This window comes from Stigmatopora argus, chromosome 2, assembly GCF_051989625.1.
Source record: "Stigmatopora argus isolate UIUO_Sarg chromosome 2, RoL_Sarg_1.0, whole genome shotgun sequence".
In the NCBI taxonomy this organism is placed as follows: domain Eukaryota; kingdom Metazoa; phylum Chordata; class Actinopteri; order Syngnathiformes; family Syngnathidae; genus Stigmatopora; species Stigmatopora argus.
Window position 1 is genome coordinate 17,617,501 of NC_135388.1, and position 22,904 is coordinate 17,640,404.

The 22,904-nt window shown below is 39.9% G+C and overlaps 1 protein-coding gene across 4 annotated transcripts in view; it reads right to left on the minus strand.

Moving 5' to 3' along the window:
- gramd2aa (GRAM domain containing 2Aa) overlaps window positions 1-21,718 on the minus strand; it is a 22,923-nt gene extending 1,205 nt beyond the window's left edge. The window contains exons 1-11 of one of the 4 annotated variants that reach the window (XM_077588920.1): window positions 21,359-21,718; window positions 14,452-14,556; window positions 9,677-9,734; window positions 7,229-7,526; window positions 6,224-6,327; window positions 5,751-5,849; window positions 3,855-3,926; window positions 2,553-2,609; window positions 2,221-2,398; window positions 1,199-1,292; window positions 662-766 (exon numbers count right to left, since the gene is read on the minus strand). In XM_077588920.1, coding sequence (XP_077445046.1) covers window positions 662-766; window positions 1,199-1,292; window positions 2,221-2,398; window positions 2,553-2,609; window positions 3,855-3,926; window positions 5,751-5,849; window positions 6,224-6,327; window positions 7,229-7,526; window positions 9,677-9,734; window positions 14,452-14,556; window positions 21,359-21,591 — 1,403 coding nt within the window. In that variant the 5' untranslated portion in view covers window positions 21,592-21,718. Of the gene's footprint in view, window positions 1-661; window positions 767-1,198; window positions 1,293-2,220; window positions 2,399-2,552; window positions 2,610-3,854; window positions 3,927-5,750; window positions 5,850-6,223; window positions 6,328-7,228; window positions 7,527-9,676; window positions 9,735-14,451; window positions 14,557-17,814; window positions 18,181-19,157; window positions 19,553-21,358 lie in introns of those variants that run through there. The other 3 variants (XM_077588925.1, XM_077588934.1, XM_077588942.1) reach the window with 3 other exon arrangements.
- Window positions 21,719-22,904: the final 1,186 nt, after the last annotated feature.

Here is a 22,904-nt window from a genome sequence, read left to right on the forward strand (position 1 = left end):
AAGATTGAGGAAAGACAAAAATGAGAAAAAGTATAAGGAAATGATTAATTGTCTTAAAATAAATAAAGCAGATAAAAATGTGCCCTGCGCCGCTGAAATAGTTCCCTCCGCGGCTGTTATACTGGGAGACGTAATAGCCGTGTTTATCCACCAGATGGCGGAAAGAGCCCGTTCTACCAGCGCCGAAAGCCGTCCAGTTTGTACTACATTTTAGATTTTTACCTGTGCTCTGTGTGTGTGAGAAAATATGTGCTGCGTTGCATTTGTACGGTTTTTAATCCCTTAATAAGGGGAATCGCAATCATTAATAAGGGGAGCATTTAGCCGAGGTGCACAGGTATGTAAGAGATAATTTTGAAACATGGATAGTGGTTGTTGTGACACAGCCAATTCAATTGATTGCTTTTATTGTCATTATATGAGATAGAATGAGAGCCCAGTAGAGGGTAGCGCTGTTCTAAAGTTAGAATCAATGCATCCGCAACAATAATTTCAAAATAATATAACGGATGAGGAATTGTATTTACTTTTGGGGGGGATTTTGTAACTTCTATCTTTTTCTTATCTTGAGTCACTCATTTGCATATAAAAATTTGTAAGATAAAAATGTCATATCTAGAGGCATTCGTAAGTAGAGGTATGACTAGTTGATTATACTGACCTCTCCCTGAGGGGCAAATGTGGGTTGCTGAGAAAGGAGAGCTGCTGTTCCAAACTGCAGACACGGAATGCCAGGTAGCAAGAAGATAGGATGAGGAGAATGATCCTGCCGAGACAAAATATAACTAATTTGGGTTGCATTTTGTCCTGATTTCATTATTTACTAATACTGTTTTCAAGAATGATCTTGTTACACCCCTCTTAGTACTACTACTTTGGTAAGCTGTTAATTTTTGATGTGATTTACCATAGCGAACACTGGGGGGCATCACTAAACCAATTTGGTTAGAGTGATTTAATTCTGGAATCATGGCAGGTTTGTGTGGTTTTTAAACACCTGCTAATCCCACATTACAGGACACACATGACTACTTGTAAGTGTTAATGTCAGCATTGTGAGTGGAAAACTCTGGCAAATTGTTTGTGTGTGTGCGTGTGTGCGCGTGCGTGTGTGTGTGTGTGTGTGTGTGTGTGTGTATGTGTGTGTGTGTGTGTGTGTGTGTGTGTGTGTGTGTGGGTACACGTGTTCCACACTTACAGCAGGGTAAAGAATTTGAGCAGCTGGTATTCCATCTGGCCCAGCTCTGCCACTGGCTCTGATAAAAGGCCTCTGTCTGTCTGTAGGGCTCTCTCTGGAACAAACACACAAACACGATATAAGTATTAGGCAATTTTACCGTCTTCAGATTTAACCAAGTTGCAGAAGCCACGGCATCTGTAAGCAAAAAATTATATCTGCCAAAATATTTGCGAATCACAGGGAATAGCAAAATTCCACCAGAAACTAAGACCGCTCCCCCTAAAACAGTTACGTAATTGCTGACACATGCCGTGAGATGTCAGGAATGATCTCATTTTCCATTGTCAGTTAAATATAAAGTTTATGGTATGTTACGAGCGTGTTGCGTCAAGTCTCTCTCCTGTCCTTTCTCTCTCTTTCTCGTCAGCGTTAAGACGCTAATGTCTGTCTGTACTAAATGTCAAATTTTAGTATTGAAGATCCTATAACCAATAGATAGGTATTTGTTACTTTGTGAGTAGTTGGTGAAGTAGAACAAATATAAAAATGTTTTTCCATTGTAATATCCTGTTTTTGGTGTTTTTTCAGAGGGTGGGAACAGACTAATTTGTATTTAGTTATTTTCAATGGGAAAAATTGATTTGAGATACGAGTAAATTGACATAAGAGTGTGGAACCCATTAAGCTCGTATCTCAAGGTATTACTGTATTTTGCTTCAAGGAAAAATAGTCATGGAAAAAAAAAACAATAACGCAAATGCATACTTTCATTTGGGTAAAGCCCGCCCATCTAAAAGTGATTACTCTCTAACAGTGGACACTTATAGAGATTATCTGGATTTAATCTGCAGTCGCTCTAGTTTTTCCAATACAAAGCTTCATCAGTCTTCATTTAAAGCTTAATCTGATATTGCGTAACAAACCCGTTGTCGGCCAATACACGGTACTCTCAGACCGATATCAGGCAAAAACAATCCAAGTAGCATCTGTTTAAAAATCCAGTAAACATTAATCCAAGTTTTCTAATTGCATTATCAGACCTTCCAGGGGTTGCTCTGATTTGAAGGGTGCGTTTGCATTGTTCAGACTGCTGGTGGAGTTCCCCAGCAGGTCGGGAAGGGACGAGGACACGGACACCACCGAGGGCTTCCTTCTCCACTTTAACACTGACGGGAATTCATCCACCACTGGGAATTCATCAGGAGTCGGGAATTCATCCTGGGAGAGATGAGAATACCAGAAGAGATGTGTTCTGGGCTGGTTCTACTATGTAATAGACTAGAAAAGCGTGATCTGAGGTTGCCACGGTAACGGCTATCCACTTGATAACTCAACCCCCAAGTTAGGTGTTCTAAAACTGCTCATTACCTACCAGTGACAAGGTGGGCTCCTCCATGTACTGTTTTAAACTCAGGCTTTTCCCATTGACCTACAGAGAAGAAAATCATCTCTTAGCGTCTGATCTACTTTCTCACTGCGTACACAACTATTAGGCAAGGTGTATTTTTGAGGATTCAATGTTATTGCACAACTAAGGTGCTCTTGGTGTATTCAAAACATTAAGAGTCTCAATACGCATATTTATTTATTCATATATTCATTTATTTACTACCCTAACTTATTTATTTACGTCAAAAATGTCTTTTCCTGTCTGTATTCTCACCCTCTTGCTACTGTGACAGAGAAATTTCCCGAATATGGGATGAATAAAGTTATCTAATCTAATTTAAGATGAGAAAAATCTATACAGCCAAGAATTATAATACAACAAAATAGATTTCCCCCATCTAATTTACTTATTTTCCCTGTTTGATGCGAGATTAATTTTGAAAAATGTAAAAATTAAACGGGGCGTGGGTCATGCAAAATTGGAATTTGAGCTTTTAATCATATTGGGAGGTCATTCCATCGTTAACACCATATGAACAAATAGATTACTTTTGACAAATGCATTTTAAGCTATATGATATCATAAATCAGGTAAAAATTCATGACAAATTATATTGGAAATGTTGTAGTCTTTTGGTTCTGAAGGACCATTAATGGAAAAGTGCAATGTTTACCTTCACTGTAAATATCCTGCTTAAGAAAGGCCCAAAAGTTCTCAGATATAAAGTTTAAAGTGGCTGAAGAAGGAGGAAATGCCATTACGTTTTCATCCTTAGGGGTTTACTGGCCAATAATAAATGCATGTCTTCTTAGAAGATGTGGACATTTTCCCGTGCCACTGCTCGTAAAATGTGTCTTCTAATAATTAGCACGAGGTGTGAGAGTTGATTTTGAGTAGACATTTACTCCCCCACGAGCACATCTTTACTCAGAATCTCATCTCATCGGTCCACAAAACCTTTGACAAGTCTGTCTTCAGATATTCCTGACATTTCAACATGTGTTTTGATAAGAGGTGGTCAGGTTTCAGCCTTTCTCACCTTACCTGATGATAAGAATCGGCCTAGTAACTATGCACACTTAGTAATAGGGTGTAGATCTTTTGAGGCCACACCCAACCCTGTTACAAAAAAGCACATCATCTGATATGCATGACATCCAATGTGTATTCAAGTTCATATAGCTTGGAGTTGGAAATGAGGGTTAAAATTAGCCACTTGCCTAATAATTGTGCACACAGTTTACACTTTATACAGTGCCTTTTCACTGAGTCTTGTGTACGCACCTGTAGGTGTGTGCAGATCCGACGAAGAACATCATACACACTGTCTCTTGATAGGAGTGACACAAATACATACTGAGGAGGACAAAAATGTAGCATAAGAAGTGTATCTGAGAGTGTGGCAATGGTCAAAATACAGAAAAGCCTTTAACTTGCAATTTTTATGTAGATAACTGTATGACATGAATTAAAAAGGAGATATGTATGATGGGGAAACTGACTTGTCAATTGCTTGCGTCAAACTATTTATTTGAGAGTTCAGTCATGAGATGAGGGCAATACGCTGCATTGGTTCATTTGTTTAAAAATAGATTGCAAACACTTTCTGAGATTAAAACTATAATCTGGGGCACAAAGCGGAAGCTGCATTTTCAATCACATTTGTATTTTGAGAAGCAATCAAATTAAAGTATGCAGGATCAGAATTTGAGAATTATCGCTCCAAATTTTCATTGTCTAAAAAACAAAAATACAGTTTGAATTTAGTCATGAGCAAGTGAAACAAACCGACATGTGCTGCACAATTGTCTAAGAACTGTTGGCAAGTGAATCTGAACCTTCTCAGGGCCGATCTATTCAAAAAGTACCATTTGTTTAACTCATTCACTGCCAGCCCAGGTCAAGGAGGATGGGTAATGGTAATGAGTTAATAATAGAAATTAAGACTAAAAACACTTTGACGGCAATAGGCCAGCCAAAGAGTAAGGCTGTGTGGACATAAAAGATTTATTAAATAAAAATAAAGAGCAAGATACATACAAGCCATACCTAATTGAATGTGTTTTTTCTTCTCCCTAATTCACTTTATTACATAGTTTTAAAATTTGTTTTTGAAGTTTTATTTGTTTTGTGGTGTGGAGGAGGGGGGGTGCTCTGTGTCTAAAGAAAAATGACAAAGAATAGTCCACTTCCTTCATCTATAGAGGGTGCATAACTATTATCTGGTTGACTTGAGAATTGACAAAGACCAGATCCCATCTGTCATTGTGCGAACAAACTCCAAACTGAGATGAGAAATGTAACCAGTGCACTCAGGTCATCTAAACACTATTCGTCTGTGCTGGCTCTACATGTTCCAGAGTGAACCCCCCCACCCCAATCCCTTCTCAAATCCTCATCCTCACGAATGCAGCCAGTACGCAGAAGAAGCTTTGGCTTTCTCATATGTATTAGTATGTTGCGGCTTAGTGTGAATGGGCTCACATGTTTTATTTACATATAGTACTTTGAAGAATGGCAGTCCTGGGTTCAAATCCAGGTCACGTCCACCTGTGTGGAGTTTGCCAGTTCTCCCCGGCCTACGTGGGTTTCCTCCGGGTACTCCGGTTTCCTCCCACATTCCAAAAAAATGCATGGTAGGCCAATTGGACACTCTAAATTGCCCCTAGTATGAGTGCGAGCGTGAATGGTTGTTGTCCACTTGTGCCCTGCGATCGGCTGCCCCCCGCCTTTGGCCCAGAGTCAGCTGGGATAGGCTCAAGCACCCCTCGCAACCCTAATGACGATAAAGAGGTTCAGAAAATGAGATGAGTTAAGACTATGAAGAACATTTTCTGTGTGATCACATTTTGTCTGATAAGAATTTTCCACCATATTTTCTACAGGACCCATCTTTAGAAAACATTGATTTAAATTTTATAAGTGTTGTTAGATTTTCTTGAAATTTGATATTTTAAAGGAAGTGAATAGAGAAAATACAAATCTGATCCATGACAACTCAATGAGATCATGGTAGTTTGTGACTGTTAAGCTGTAGTCGGAAAAAAATGTCTCTACTTGAGCATGCTTCCGGGCTGCTGCTATCTATAGACCGTCACACCTTTCCCTGGAAAACACGGGCACGCTGCACTAATCAGCACGAGCGTTTAAATTCATTGCGACTCAGATGGGAGTTTTTACCTTCTGGCCAGTGTCTGTTGTGATGGCCAAGCCGTTGGGAACCAGGCCCGCCGTTTTGTGCTTTTTCACCAACCGCACAGAGACGACAGGGATGGCCACCTACAAGTGGAGAAGAGAAAATGAAAACAAGAAAAAATGTGTTTTTTCCTGTTGCAACTCCATGTTTTAGTTGCCTAAACCACCCTGGAAGCTGGGAGAAATGAGAAAAATGGACTAAAGACATTTCTTATACACGTCAGAATGCAAGGAATGCCACCTGAATAAGGAGCTTATTGTGTCTAAAGGTTCAGTTTCAAGGATATGAGGAAATAAAGCCAACAAGGCATTGGACCAAAGACAAAGCACATACTAGCTGGTTAAGGTGGAATTCCACTGTGCAAGGATGTGTAAAACTATTACAAATCCTTCGGGCAAAATACTTTCAGCTTTTGATCATGTGTATCAATTTACACGAGTTAGCAGCCGGATAGTACCTTGATGTCCTTGCCGAAGAGGTTGGCATAGAAACATAACCAATTTCGAGAGATGTAAAGTCTGCCTTGCAGGAGAATATCTCTAAGAAGAGCACAGGAGTATACTGGAGAAACAAGACACAAATATTGTTCACCATTAGATTCTTTCTAACGATTTGTTACATGGCTAAAATATCTACATTTTTGTGCAGTGATCGAGAAACATTGCGAGCTATGCAAAAGAATAATTGTCGTTCACAAAAAATGTTAGGAGCAGCCCGGTGGGGGAGTGGTTCGATCCCAGGAATTTGTATACTCTCCCTGGTATAAGCTCCAGCACCCCCCGCGACCCTTGTGAAGATGAGCGATAAATTGAAGGAATGGTCTTCAGAAAAACTGGAGAACTACAGAAGTCGTTCACTTAATCACAAAGGATCTTTTTATATTACGCCGTCATCAAATAATGAAGAGCGTACAGTGAACACAACAACAAATTCTTCTGAAAAACACATCGTCGTATAATTATAAGACCATGGCCTTTCCAAAATGATGACTCTTTGAATTTGAAAGTTTCCTTTGTGTGGTTTTGAGAATAAACCATGTATAGAATAATACTGAAGTTGTCAATGAGTGTTTATTTTACTGTTTATCTATTTGCGAAAAGAGTAAAATGTCTAAAAGAACATGTTATCTTTGTCACCAACTGTTTGCTGAATCAAATCCAATCAAGTTTGAGCTACGCCGAAAATAGCTCATCGATTTGTCACCGTATGTCGGCGCAGCGCCTCAACAAATTCCATTGAGTTCAATGAAATCTGTGTTGTGGTAAGGACCCAAATCCAAAACAGATTAAAAACAGTCCTGCGGCATTACATGCGGATCAATTTCAAATTATGATGACAAAGACAACATGATGACGGAGATAATGTTCTTGTAGTAAGAACATAAGGCAACAACATAATGTTCCACATCAACATGCCGCTTGGAGAGACAGAGTTAGCATTCAAGTATGTTGTCTGCTGGTACCTTTCATAAGGAGCTCATCCTTGGGCACACACTGGAACAGTTTGTGGTACTGCGAGTTGTACTTGCTGACAGTCTGTGCAGAGGGACAGGGCAGAGTCATGAGCAGCTCGTTGGCAGACCGGCCCGCTGGCACGCCACCGGAACCCGCTCTCCATCCACCGGCCGCGCCGACCCGGCTCACTGCCGACACCACCCGCTCCCTCAGAGGCGGCGAGCTCTGCACCAGGCTCAGCACGTTGGCACCGTACACACACACACACTCATCCATGGCCTGAAGCAAGTCGCTGCAAGACACACACTGTTGCCCTGTGGCGTGTCAGTAAGTGTGACAACCTCTTCTATGGCAAAGAAACACACTGGCTACACAAACACGCACGACTACACTAACAAAACCCTCCCACACAGATACACACACTTGGACACGGACATCACCCTTCATTATTAGTCCCTGCCGCAAAATGGCACACAACTCACGGCCCTGACGTGAAGTGACCCCTTTCTTTTTCGGTATTTCCTCCTTCCAAAGTCTAAAGATTCCTGTGTCCTTGTACGCGAACGATTCCAATCATTCCCCGCTCTCCTCCCTCGAACTCACTTCCATCGTTCTGCTGTTGTTCTTTCCTTTCTCTCTACCTCCCTTGTACCCATCTCTCCACTTTGACTGCCTCACTCTTATTGTCCAGCTATTAATAGTCCAAGGCAGTTCCTCTCCTGAGGCTAATGCTAAGGTCGTTATGATAACGGGCAGCTGAGAGGGGTCGGTCTTCAGTTACTGACTTTGGTTTTGTGACCCTGTTATTTGTGCCTGAGACACTTACATCATCTCAAACAGCCAGATGCAAGAATATTGAAAGCTTTATGTGAGAGATCTTAATCCACATTCATCATGACGGTACCAAATGGCATTGACAAAGTTAGTCTGCTCAATGTTGCTGTCCCTGAGGGGATGTGCCAATTTAGGTTTTCCATTGATACTTTTGTTTCTTTTCTTTCTATTTATTTCATAATGTAAACAGCATAGTACAATTTTGAGCTTAGAAATGATGTCAGGACATGAAAGCGTGGTCATGTGACCAACAGGGTACTCAGACGTTTGGTAGACCGGACGTTTGGTAGAACGGACGTTTGGTAGAACAGACGTTTGGCAGAACGGACGTTTGGTAGAACGGACGTTTGGTCGCCGGGTTGTTACTGTTGAAGCCAGCTCTCAAAATTATAATCATGAGAGAGAGAGTTTAATATCTAAATATCTAATATCAAAATATCAACAGTAAACTTTCTGTCATAATCGACCAAACGTCCGTTCGACCAAACGCCCGTTCGACCGGACGCCCGTTCGACCGGACGCCCGGTCGACCAGACGTCCGTTCGACCAAACGTCCGTTCGACCAAACGTCCGTTCGACCAAACGTCCGTTCGACCAAACGTCCGTTCGACCAAACGTCCGTTCGACCAAAGGTCCGGTCGACCAAACGTCCGGTCGACCAAACGTCCGGTCGACCAAACGTCCGGTCGACCAAACGTCCGGTCGACCAAACGTCTTTCGACGAAACGTACGGTCACGGACCAACAAGGAGGGCTGCTGGGAAGGACCTGCTTTGTTCAGACTTGTAACAATTGAAAGAGGACGCGTGCGACAATTTGGTTAAGGCTTAGAAGCTCCTAATTCAAGTCAGAAAGTGCACAAATTGTAGTTGCTGTCTATCTGTTTATAAGAGATTCCTTTGTTATAATTATTTTGTTGTAAATAACAATTTTGTGCTGTAATATTTGTCATTTCAGTTTTTCATGGTGTTGTCGTTGTTTGATGCTTGGAGGAAATAAAAACATCATTCCCGTCATACATCAGTCGATGCGTGGTTTAATTCTGACCAGGAGAAGGGCATTAGGGGCAGCTAAACAACCAGTTGCAAGAATATTGAAAGGTTTATCTGAGAGATCTTAATCCACATTCATCATGACAGTGCCAAGGGTTCCTTTAATATAGAATTGGTTACGTTGACTTGTGACAAAGTTAGTCTGCTCACTAACAAGACAAGTACTCGAGAAAATGGAAGGATGGGGTAGCCGCTCAAAAAGATGATTCGTACATGGCATGCTTTATATTTCTCAATGGGGCTGTATTATAAAAGTAAAAGGCCATTAAAGAAGACTGCAATGCTTCATGCATATCAGCAGCAAGAATCTTGTTCAATACATTTAAATGAAAAACGCTCAAAATTTAATGGAATGTTCCTGGAAATGCTCATTTTGTAGGCAAGAGATTTTCCCACGGCAGTGTTATTTTACTCAATTAAATGCAAGTATGCTGGATTTTCCACCAGACTCCTAACATCATGATATCCCATTGTGCCCTACGGCTCTGTTCCTGAGTCATCACTTTAATTGTCGTTTTATATGGGGACTTTGCAAGAAAATGTTTACAAAAACCTCAGAAATGAGACTCACCGAGCCACGGTAGCATTTTTTGACATCCTCATAAGACAGCTCTTCAATCAGATGAAACCTGGTGGCACAAAAAAATGAAAAAGACGTGATTCGAGGGAAAAAAACAGATGCTACTTATCATTATTTGAAGGAAGCGAAGCTACATTATTGTGAAAAAGGGAAACTGTTGACGAGTGTGGTTATTAGTAGGATATTAGATTGTTATCTATACTGGTAAGGCAAGGTGTTGTTGGCAGCCTGACAAATGGTGGGAAGCTTGTGTTTGTGTACGAGAGAGTGTGCACCGTCTGACAATCGCCGCCGGCTGCCTCAGCACAACATATAATGATCAGTGTGTATGCAGATCACTGCAGGATACAGGTGTACTCTGTCACATCCAGTGTAATCAAAGAGGAATATTAACATGTTTGCACACAAATACTGGCAATGTCCCGGAGATTATCCACTGGGTTGTTGTTGTGTTTAATGTCAGAAAAAATGAACACACATGCATATCATAGAGTCCCTCTTGGCATGGTGTTAAACTCAACATCAACTAGCAGATGAAATGTGGAATAAACAGCTCTTGTGAAATCCTTTTAAAGGTGCTATGCAATGGTAACCATGTCAAAAAATGAAAATGACAGCACTGATATAATTTTACAGATGGCAAAAAATGACTTTGGCAATCAAATCTGGGTCCTTATCTACGATTTCATAGTTATTCTATCAAATAAACGCATCGGGAAAAGTCTTTTTTTTTTTTCTTAGACACGCAAGGTTGTACTGAACAACAGAAGAAATATATTATACAGGACTATTATACAGCTCTGACTTAGCTACTTTCTGTATGGAGGAAAATAATCTCTGACACAAAGATGTCAATTCAAAGAATAGCATGCCAGATGCGGGGCCTCTACAACTAAAAAGTCTGTTGTTGAGAACAGGATAGAACAGCTGTGACAACGCTGCATGCTGGGCCGGATGTGTTCGACATTATGCCCCATTTTAAGGCCAAATTTGACATGTGATCAAACAAAGTGTATAAGCCTTTGTTTAGTAAATATATTGGTAAAATAAATAAATAAAGGGGACATTGAAGTCTTTAAATATTCCTTTTATTTTTGGGAGACTAGACAAGACAGGATAGGATAATGTTTGGTTAATTTTTTAGGCTGAAAAAAAGTGTTTGGGGTGCTTTTTTCTCTGCCTGACAAATTTGACACCAATAAGACCATATGCAGTGCACAGTGTAAAAGCATTTCCTGTGGAACTCTGCATTGTTATTACGTTATACGCTTCATTACAAAATAACCTCTTCCGTTCGACGTGACAACCTGGGGTTGTAAATGTGATACAATGGTGCCTTGAGATCAGGATGACCCAACTCATGAGTTTCTGGAAATAGGAACCATCTTTTGACAGATTATTTTAGTTTGAATTGTGGGCTAAAATATAAGAGATGAGTGCAGTATGGTGCCACTGAACTCAATTTGGCAAATCATTTGTCATTCAACAATGCTTGAAGCTGTTTACGGCCGCGCCAAATGAAGTTTTTAATATGATTGATTTATAATTATTGCAATTGGCTGGCTACCAATTCAGGATACACATATAGCGCCGACTGCCCATTGTTGGCAGGGATAAGCGCCTCAGAAAATGAATGAATGAATGTATGTTTTAGTATTATTGTTAGGAACTTTTCCATAAAAAATATAGTTGCTGTAATTAGACTGATTTAATATAATCTACTGGATTAGGTCAGTTTCTGACATTGACCCAATGCAATCGAAGTATAATGACAAACTCAATCAATCAACAAACCATAAATTGGGACTATTGCACAACTAATCTCTTGGCTTTCAGTGGCGCTCTTGTTTAGAAACCGTTATGTTCACTTTGTGATGAAAGCTTTTCAGCCTGCCTGCTGCGCACACCCTATAAATAGTCTTCACAGTAGCCGTTTGCTCCAAGGTGGGGATGAGCGAGTCATTATTAAAAATACAGGCAGCCACTCTGCAGGGACTGAGCAAGCGCATGCCTCTCTGCGTCATGAAAAAAAGACTTCATCAATAATAGCACTGGTGCTAAAAGCACTGAAAACTGTGCTATGATCAGGTTTGAAATCTCATTGTAAAGCATATTTTGTTGGATCGCTGGGAGTAGCAACTGGAAAACACATGAAGAACACTCTGCTCCTGTTGATTTAATTTTGGACTGAAGTCAACGTGCTCTAAGTGTAAGATGCACTGACTCGTTTAGGTCAAAATTTTAAAACGTAAGGATCTGGAGAGAGGGTTCAGAAGTCCGTAGAGAAAAGGATATCAGCGAAACTGGAATGTTTGAAAGTAAACGAAATTATATTCTTGAAAGACATTCATGAAGAAGCTCAGTCAGTGGCTGAGGCTTCGAGGTAGGACACAGACACTAATTACCAACTCGAAGGATCCAAAATTGAATCCTAATTTAGAAAGAGAACACTTCCCACTGGCGGCAGGTGTAGCTGTGGACTCCCACGATGTAATTGAGTTGCAGAAGTCAAACGAGAGCCGCGAGCTTCGAGACAAAAGTGGAAAGACTCGTGATTTGAATAAATAAGACGTGATGTGGAAGACTAGAAGGGACATTTTACTTCTGCTTTCAAATGGGTAAATCAGTGCCGTTGCATAGCTGGAGAGCTGGGAGGCTGGTATTTAATCATAGGTGCTACAACCGCCTTCTCTATGAGCGGAAAATCTACCTTATCAAGGAGTTGTTAAGGGGCGCGCACATGCATCTACTAATAGTCAGATGGAAGTTGTTGAGGGCAGTCTAAGAACCTAATAAAGACTCGCATCAAATATGTCACACATGATAACTGTGGTATGGATTTCATTAAGGGTACACAGGCTCCCACTAGTGGTATGTGACAAAACCTAAAAAACAATTCCGACAATCTTTATACCAGACATCACCAATTCCCATTATCACATGCACCTGTGCTAGAGTATTATTGTGGTTCTCGAAGATTAACTTTGAAGTCCGACTCCTCCATCATTCGTCAACTGATTGTCTTGAAACTTAGTACCTCTGAAGCATGGGCCAGTATTATCGATCCTTAACACCCATTTAAAAAAAAAAAAATCAAGGCTAAAGTAAATAATTGCAGCATTATAGCGAGGAGTTAGCTAGCAGAGTGCAGGCTTTAGTAGGTTAAGAATATGCCAGTAGACAAAAGTGAAGAATTATTGTTGCTTGTGGATTATGACTGGACTACACAAGTTTTCCAGTTGAGAGCAGCCTTTAGCCAGCAATAGCACACGCATTCTTGTTAGACTGGGTCTCATTTTCAATTCACTCTGCTCAGTGACTATATTGCTCTGTTTTGTCGTTTTTTTATGTGTGTCTCGGCACTATGTTCTGGGCCCTCTATAAATCCAAATGCATCCCCCGACAAGCATCCTATTCTTGCCTTTGGATCAAAATGTTGCTATGACAGCTACACAGACTGAAGCATCATCATACAGGGTAAGATTAAGTTGTTTACAATCAGTGGATTTTAGAAGTCTGTTACCAATCTCTATAAAGCCAGAGGAGGTTCCTTGGTGCAGATAAAACATATTGAGTGTCAGCTAAACAGGAGGCATTCAGGTTTCTTCCTTTCACTTGATTCTAACACGCAATTTTACTTAATTCTCAAGATGATTGGACAGGATTAAATGATCCCTGCCAGCAATCCCTCTTATATAACAGCCACATTGTGTCAGTCAACATAGAAACACAATCAATTGCTTTCACTATTTTACTGGGAAAGCAGTATGTACAGTATTTAAATTGTTTAAGCAAACATTTCAAAGATATTTGTTTGCTGCCATGGCATTGAGTTAAGGCATTCAAGACATTTTCTGCTGCCTAAACACTATAACAGGCACTGACCTCCATTTAGAACGTATAATCTTATTCAAGTGTTTAATATTTTCATTTCAAAGCATGTGTACGTCTTGTCTACCAAGTACCTAAATGAATTTTCTTTTGGTTTTAATTAAATTTGAGTTGCCGTGTCAAAGATAGGCTAGGGTCATCGGAATGACGAGTACTTCTCCTTTTTATTTATTCTTTCATTCATTTATTCATTAAGTCGGGCTAATTTGGGGAATTGTGCAACTTCACTTCAATTAAAGAATATCTGGTCAAGAAAATGTCTCTGAAAATGAGGAAACCAGTAAAACTCCTTTTCTAAGCGTAATATATATATATATATATATATATATATATATATATATATATACTATACATATGCACATACATACTGTATGTGTTAAATATATTAACTACTTTATTTTTTATGATGATGAGTTTCTTATGAAGTTACTCTCAGTTTTGACTTGTTCAGGACCGTCATTTACTTTTAATTGTTTTAAAAGTTAATGTTGGCCGTTGCTGAAGGATAGCTGCTCTTACTGACTTAATTCTACCAATTCATACACCACTGAGTTTAAAATGATAAAAATATCAGAAACCAAAACATACACAATACATCTCGGATAATGTCCATTAAAATATACATTATTATCTTGTGTAAAAGGTTGGAAGGTGTATTTATGTTAAGGCTGTTCAGGTTTATCAGCTCAAAAACACATCAACTTCATAAAAACGCACAACAGGTGTGTTGGCTAATGATGGAATGTGTGTTAGCATTGTTGGACATCAAGTCGGCTTACAAATCAACACCATGAAAAGAAATCTCTTGCACACCGGATGCAGATGGTGTGTTGAGAAATGTGTCTGCCGTGTGAGTGCGTGCGTGCAGTAGTTGCCTGAGGTGCCCGTGCGCGTCTTCTTCTTTGGAGGTGTCCACATCCTGTGCGGGGAGCAGGCCTGTTTCTTCGGCGTGCTCCTGCTGCTCAGACATACTCCTGGCCCTTGACACACAAACACACAAATGAGTACACAGTTGCCTTCCACTCTATCTTGTCAAGTCTTATTTGTTTTCTGTCAGCAGGTACACTTTTCGCAGCCCCGAACTAAAGGTTTCTGGGGCAAACATGTGAACTTTGTCTTTAGAATCAACTCATCTGTGATGCAATGCTGAAGCTTATTACTGTATGCCATAATCAAATCCTCTACTCAGCAAAATAAACAAGCAGGAGTGTGCTACAGCACACAGCAGGTTGAAGGCTGTCGCAAAGAGCAGGCATAACATACCCTCTACTGGCTAACTTGTAATCTACAGACAATAATAGCAGGCAACAATAATTCTGCAAATAATTAATCAGACCTAACACAAAAATTTAGGTCTGAGGATCGATAGACACTTGAGCAGCGACTTGATATGTTTTTGATCTAAAGCAACACTGAAGGAGCTGCATTTTCTGCTGTTTTCTAATGAATATGTGAAAACATATGTCTAGGCCAGTGGTTCTTAACCTTGTTGGAGCTACCAAACTTCTTTGTGGGACAATTCATAACGTGGGGATCATTTAATCCTGTCTCTACTATTTTCCCCATAGAAAAAGTACTGCGCAGTTACTGCTGGGATATATAGTTCTTTTGTCAATACCCCCAGTATGATGGCGAGCACACTAATTTGGTGCTCGCCGTCATTCCGGCTGGATTTACAAAACAAATCCTGCCGCTAGATGTTGGCGTCAACATAGCATTCAAAGCTAGACTGCGAACGGCATTGCATTTCGGTTGATCGAGCACATTAATTCTATGTCCGTCGTCATTCCCAGTGGAAGTTTAAACTGTGGTCTGAGCTTTCAGGAAGGCAGAAATTACTGACTCGATTAATGACGACTTTGGTGAAATGTCCACCTGTTCAACATGAGTTATTATGCTATTGCTGTGTCACGAAAATATTAAAAACTGTTGTTTATTCATGCTGGGAGTGAATGGAGTTGTCAGAAAGCTGATTTGTAATCTATTAATAAAGTTTGGCTGAACGATCTGACTTTTGTTGACATTCCCTTTAGCGCAGCACCATCTAGTTGGTGCGCCTTAAAATGCGATGCGTCTTTTGTGTGTGTCAAATACAGAAATAGCACTGATTACTGACACTGCAGCTTTAAATGCGATGCACCATATAGTCGTGAAAATACGGTACATGCGTTTGTTTACAAAAACTTGCAATAGAATAGTATTCTTCTATTTATTTAAAGACAGGTTTTACTGACATACTTATAGTCTGTGAGGAAGGCTAAACTATTTTTTGACCAACTGTTTGCAAAGAATGAACATAGGAGTTTATTTTTCCATTGAGACATAGCTTTGGTTGGTTGATTTTATGACAATGATGATAATTGTTGTATAGCAAATCGTATCGTATCGAGAGGTACCAAGAGATTCTCACCCCTAGTTAAAATAGTTTGTCTTTTCATAGAACGCAAGTGAAATGAACCTGCAGCTGTGTGTAAACACTGCCCCACATGCGGCCTTTTTGTACTAATGTCCCCGTGGGAGAACAGAGGTTGTTAGCACCGGCCCCAAATAATTACAGGTGCTGAGGGAAAGAGGCTCTTGCATCCCCTTTCCTATGGATTATCTCTAATTGGCCAGAAGCTTCACGTCAGCCGCTGGCTTGTTCAAACAACTTGGCTTCCTGGATCTGAAGCATCCAGCTCACTGCTTATCTGCTATCACAAAGGGTTCATAAAAGGCGGCAGGTTGGGCTAAAGAGCCTTTTGTTATTAGATAAGAGAAGTGTTTGTAGACATTTCAAGCAAGTACTTAAGTTGATCAGACTGATTTGAAAACAATACTCAAAAGGGGACTGTGTTTGTTCTCAACATCCTCAACAGGAAGTGGCTTAGCGTAACAACCCAGTGAAATGAAAGAGAAATTGTCCACACAGTTTAGAAAATACGAGGAAGTCACGTCAACGACTGTGACACGTGACTGGAGAGTTTATCCAATTAATAAAATAACGCGAGTGGACGCAGCTTTGATTGAGTTCAATCATAAGGCATGACGTCATGACAGTTTGTAACGCCTCAATTGAGCCGGCAAAATGTTATATTCTGGGCATGGTTTTCCTTGACCTTTATGTCACTTTCAACCCCTTGATAGGATTAGACCAGGGGTGTTCAAACTTTTTTCCTCCAAGATCTACCTTTCGAGGAGTTAACCTTTCCAAAGATCTACCTTTTTTTTTTTACAGGCCGCTGACAAAGCGCATTAGACTCGATCAACATGGAAGCGGGAGGGATTGGGGGTAAAAATCCACTCTTGATTCATGCTAAAGTTCACTGTGGACATGCCAAATTCATAAGAGCCTAGCCAAGAAAACCAACAGAGGGGAGGGATCAAAACATTATTGTCATGCGATCTACCAATAGTTCCTTGGTAATATACCAATAGTTCCTTGGCGATCTACCAATAGTTCTTTGGCGATCTACCGATAGATCGCGATCGACGTAATGGGCACCCCTGGATTAGACTATTACTGACAGAAAGTACCCAAACATTTGTTTGTTTGCCAATTCTACTATCAAACATCTCTTTGACCAATGGTTTTGTGGACAGATGAACAACAGAACCAGCAAGTCAGTTGAGGAGTGTGGAAACTAAACATACTGCCAGGCATTTAAACCAGCGAGGGCAAAAGTTCGCTTGTTTTCCCCAGCAATATTTATGTATGCAAGCAGGTAAAAGACCAATCTAAATGCAGCATTCAACTGTCAGGTCATTTTTAAGCAAAATGGTCAGATTGTGTCAATCACAGGCCTCAAAAACAAACCACCATTCACATTGGCACAGATGGATGATTCAGTCTCGAATGAATCTCTGGTTTATGGAGGAAGGCCAGAAAAAAACCTCACAAGCACAGGAGGAAGGCCAGTGCCAAGATACAAACCCCTGCCAGCCCCCGGTTTGGACGTCTATCGCCAACAATTGGCAGTGAGTGAGTTAAGAAGTAGGAGAAACGTGTCATTGCTTCATTTTACATTGCTTCATTGTAATGACAACATAATTGTGGCAAATGGCCTGTTGAGTTCCAAATGCCATTCTGCGTGATCAAACACATTTGACACTAATGTTCAGTGAAAGGTTTCCACCTCTTGCCATTGTCCAAGTAGACAAACACTTTGTGCTGTCACAAGACATCCTTCAATCCAGTTAACTGTAATCTCATTAAAACTGTTGGCCCTGGCTATATTTGACAAGAAAAATCTCCCTACCTTTGTGTTGAGTTCTTTCATAATGTCACCAAAACACTTTTGAATAGTGGCTCCGTGCACAAGTTAGTCTGTGTTCACCGCGGACAGGAATACGGAGCTGGCCGTCTGGCCAAATAAACACTGGGAACATTCAGTAAACATTAACAGTCAGCATTTCGAACGTGCAGGATTTTATTTTTGAACCGAGCAAAGTCAGTGAAAGCGGTGGGAATTGTTTGCGTTGGGCCTGTGGACGTCTGCTGACTTATTTGTCCAAAAACCTTGAGGCGGGTTTGTCTGCAGTTATATTTCAGTGGGTTGATTTCTCCTGATTGATTGCGCTATTTGTTGAAGTCAACATTTTTTATTATTACTAAATCATTCACCCTTTATCTGCCACTAAGTTAACTCACTGGTAGCCATTGACGGTACAAGGCAAACTAGATGTCTAATCAATTTTGATCGGGAGTGGTTGGCAGTGAATGATCCCTGCTCGTCAAAACGAAATGGACAGATGGCACTGAGACTTGAGCAAATTCACAGCCAGGTGTCCCATTTTAAATGAAAATTTATAAAACAGCGAGATAAAAAAATCTAGACATTAACTGGGGGCCTTAGCCTAATAATTAATTTCTGCTTTTATTCACTACATTTGTATTAATATATAATTATAATTAAGATCTCACAATTTTGGTCAGTGTGGCCTTCATGACCCAAAATCCTCTTTATTTGATTTTTTTTATAAACTAAAAACAGTTACTGAATTGCCGTGAAAATGATTAAAATATGTTGTCACTTCTTTGATTACATCTATTATTCTTCATTTCTCAGGTGAGTGTTTATGTTAACATGTTATTGTAATTGAGTTTATACACACGAAAACGGTCATTTCTGGATTAATAAAAGCATTACATGGCTAAATCTGTTCTGTACAAATTTTCTCACGGATGGGACGATTTGCTGCCGCATATTTACTTAATGGATATAAATTCTATTTCGTTTAACGTGATCGCACACGCAAATTTAAATTGTGTAATATACAAACAAACACCACTTGTTCTCATCATTTAGCGGTACGTTCCCTTGGCAAAGAACGTCAAGTTTGCCAGCGGGAGAAAAGAAAGGCCATTTCGTTTTCAAAATAATATGTTGCAATGGTCTTACATAGAAATAAACATCATATTACTAAATTCATGCTTGCACCAAACAACAGTGACTGACTTTAGGACATTTGTTAATGCCAAATATGCTAACAAACAATTCACGCGGGGACAATTCAAGCCTCCTCGCGCTTTTATTTTGGCAGCAACCGGAAACCGTTCTTTATCTGTTGTAACTATTTACCAACTCTCAGCGTCTCCTACCTGTAGCTCAAAATGTCGATGCAACGTCTTTTAATGTTGCGTCCTAAGTTCGTCGACTCCCAAAAGATACTCAGGCGTGGGCCGCATTTGTCCGTGGAGCCATTCCGTGGTCTTTAACTAAAAACGAGCGCGACCACCTTCACGGTTGTCACTCAAATCCGCCAAGCTAACGCTAGCAGGTCGTGCGCTCACACTGCGCTTTCGAGCTCCTCTCAAGTGCGTCCATCCGGTCGTGGCGAGAAGGAGGTGTGCTAAAACCCGCCTCGACTTGGCCAGTGCGCTCTTTGCGAGGAGATTACACACGCCGATTTCTATTTCCACGCCACGCACAACCGAGAATAACCCAGTTGGTTCATGGTGCAAGCTCTCACGTGGTGTAAACACACACTGGCTGCTGCAAAGAACCAACACAAGCACATGAATAACACCACCCACCGATAAACTACATAGGAGATCTTGTTATGAAAATATCAAAAGTCCTGTTTTTCAGATATTCCCCAAAAAATCCTGACCCCATTATTTAACTGCACCAAAAAGCTACTATAAAAGTATGTCATACAATAACACATACTTTTTTTTTTATTGAGTAAAGGTCTCACAGTTGTTTGAAACTTGGGGAAAAAACTGCAGTTTTGGAATGAGCATGGTTTGAAATCCATGTTTTTTTTGACAATTTCAGCTTGATTTTTTTTCAGTCATTGCATGTTTTCAGCAATTATTTTTAATCTTATCTCATTTTCTGAACTGCTTTATCCTCATTAGGGTCGCGTGGGGTGCTGGAACCTATCCCAGCTGACTCCAGGCCAGAGGCCAGCCAATTGCAGGGTACAAGGAGACGGACAACCGTGCACACTCAAACCCATACCTAGAGGCAATTTAGATTGTCCAATCAGCCTACAATGCATGTTTTTGGAATGTGGGAGGAACCCGGAGTACCCGGTGGAAACCCACGCAGGCCCGGGGAGAACATGCAAACTCCACACAGGTGGACGTGACCTGGAATGGTCCCTTGCCTTTACTTGTTTCAGGGGGAAAAATGGCCAGTCTTAATTTCTATTATATTTTGTGTGCAGTAACGATAACTGAACTGAGCATGTAGCTCAAATTTTACGAGAAGAGCAACTTAGTAATTGTTGAGAATTAAAAAAATTGCCAACCCAAAATAATATCAAATGTTGATGTAGGATGTTTGAAATCAACGTGGGAAGAACCTTGTCCACTGGAACCTCTACTTACAAATGCTTCTACATACAAAATATTCCTATCACAAAAAGCCTCATTGGGATAAAGATACAAAATAAATCCAAGTAACGAAACATCAAATGAAATCAAACATCCTCCAAAACAAAAATACAGGTGGAGGCTAGAGGTGGTCCGAAATCACATTATTTCTTGAGATTTTTTCAGTGTGGATAACACAATTTGAAGGTTTTGTGTGTTTACGTGCATGTGTACGTATGTTTACTCAGCTGCCTGTCACAATTCCACCCCATTGGAAAATGTGCGTTTCTCATTTGTTTTAATGGCTTAAATAAATAATGTTCTGATAATTTTGTCTCTCATTTGTATATTTATACACGTTTGCATACATATTTTAATTCAAAATTGGTTTATTTATATATTTTAAAAGAGTTTAGGGGCAGTATTATAGATTAGATCTAAAATGTGTTCACGAAAAATGCAAGTTATGAAACGACTTCTGTAATAAATTAATTTTGGTAGAGTCACCACCACTGTATTTCAATCGTTTTTCATAAAGTTATATAATCCAATCCAATCAAACTTCAACGACAGCAAATGAGTTAAATATTCATTTTAAAACCCTTTTTACTTTTTTTGCACATTTGATATTTTTGAAAGCGGCCCGGAAAACGCATCAGCACAATTTGAGTGCTACATTTTATTTTTATTTTACAGCTTTGCCATTGTATTAAGACTAAACAGGTGTTGGTATAACATCATAGTTGGTACAGCGGCTCAACAGGGGCGAGGACATTAAATTGGAACAAAATACCCATATTGTTTTCCAAAGAAATACACTAGTTCTCCAGTATTTTATATATCTCTGATAAATGTGGAGTTATAATAGTATTTTCTAATAGGTATTAAAAATCCCCATGGCACACTGTTCAAAAAACATTACGTGATTGTCAGCCTACCTGCAGCCACCAAATATGTATTGTTTTTTGTGTGTGTCTTACCTGGATGCTATCCTCTGACTGCAACTACCATGAAGGTGGCGGGAGTGCGGGGGCTGGTAGTAAGCGTCCTGTCCCGCTGCCTCGTCCGCAGGCAGGGCCTTAGGGCTGGCTGCGTAGATAGTGCATCCCATGAACACCTGCTGGGAGACTGCCTCCGAGTCTGACAAGGTGTCCTTCCTCTGAGCGGCCTGTCCCGTCCTGATGGCGGCCGGGTGCTTTGTGGAAAAAGCCATTGGCTCAGCACGTTGAGTTTCTTGACCCCTCCTTCCTTCACAGCCCCCCTTCCCTCCCGCTCGGGAGTCCGGAGGATAATCAGATTCTGCATTTAGACTCACAAAATCATGGCTCTCTGTTAGTGATGGTGCATTATGATAATGCACACAGCTGACTCCCACCACTGGGAGGGAGTACAAATGTTCACAAACAGTGACAGATGGCATCCACAAGGCATCCAAGCAGATTACCGCAAAAATATTCAGTCGTTTCAGGAGGTACTGTGATATAATAATAGGCTGCAGGGATTATTAATAAACAGATGGGGGTAAAAAACAAATCTGTTAACCATCAACTTATTGAACATATTTGAAATGTAGAAGAGAAAAACATTCTTTGATAGTGAAAATGTATGTTTCCAGCTGCAGGTGCTGCATTAAACCTCAGGAGGTTTAGAATGCTGGTCAGCAGTTTGAGCTCTGCTAACAGGAAAAACTGTCGGCATCTCATTTACAGTGCAGTAAAATAGTATTTACTCCCTCTCAAATTCATTTTCGTTAATGCATATCTTCCCCACTTCAATTTATGGGAACCATTAAAAACTTTACATTAGACAGCGATAACCCAAATAAACACAAAGCTTGAGCTAAATGTATTGTCCAACTTTTTCAATAATGAAACACATGATTGAAAGCTACTTGACTTTTTTTAAATGCAATTACGCCCTCAACTAATTTGTTTTTTGCAGCTATATATTTATTTATTTATATATATATATATATATATATATATATATATATATATATATATATATATATATATATATAGCTGCAAAAAACAATTAGTTTGTGTATATATATATATATATATATATATATATATATATATATGGGTCATTTTCACATAATTCAGCAAATAACGGTAAAGATATGGCCCTGGACTTTCCCTTTATGTGTTACAAAGTTATAAAAATTAATTACTACTGCTTTGTTTGCCACATATTATACTACATTTGGCACCAATTTTAAGAGAAATCTATTTGAGACACAAATACATTGAGAGCCAGTTTATGTTGAATTTGTCCACTCCGTTAGATGTCCAGAATCTAGTGTCACAGTTTATAGGAATGAAAAGTCGGGTTATGATTTATTTGTTTGTCTCTATTTAGAATGTGTTGTTTAGATTTGTTTCAATAGTATTTTCACTCAAGTTGTCTTTGAGAAAAATGCAAAAGAATTGCAACTGCAAACAGTTTTACTGATGTACCTTTCATATCAGTTAGTGTGTCTTTACCGTTATCACATGAGAAATACACCAAAAAATTCACAGTAAA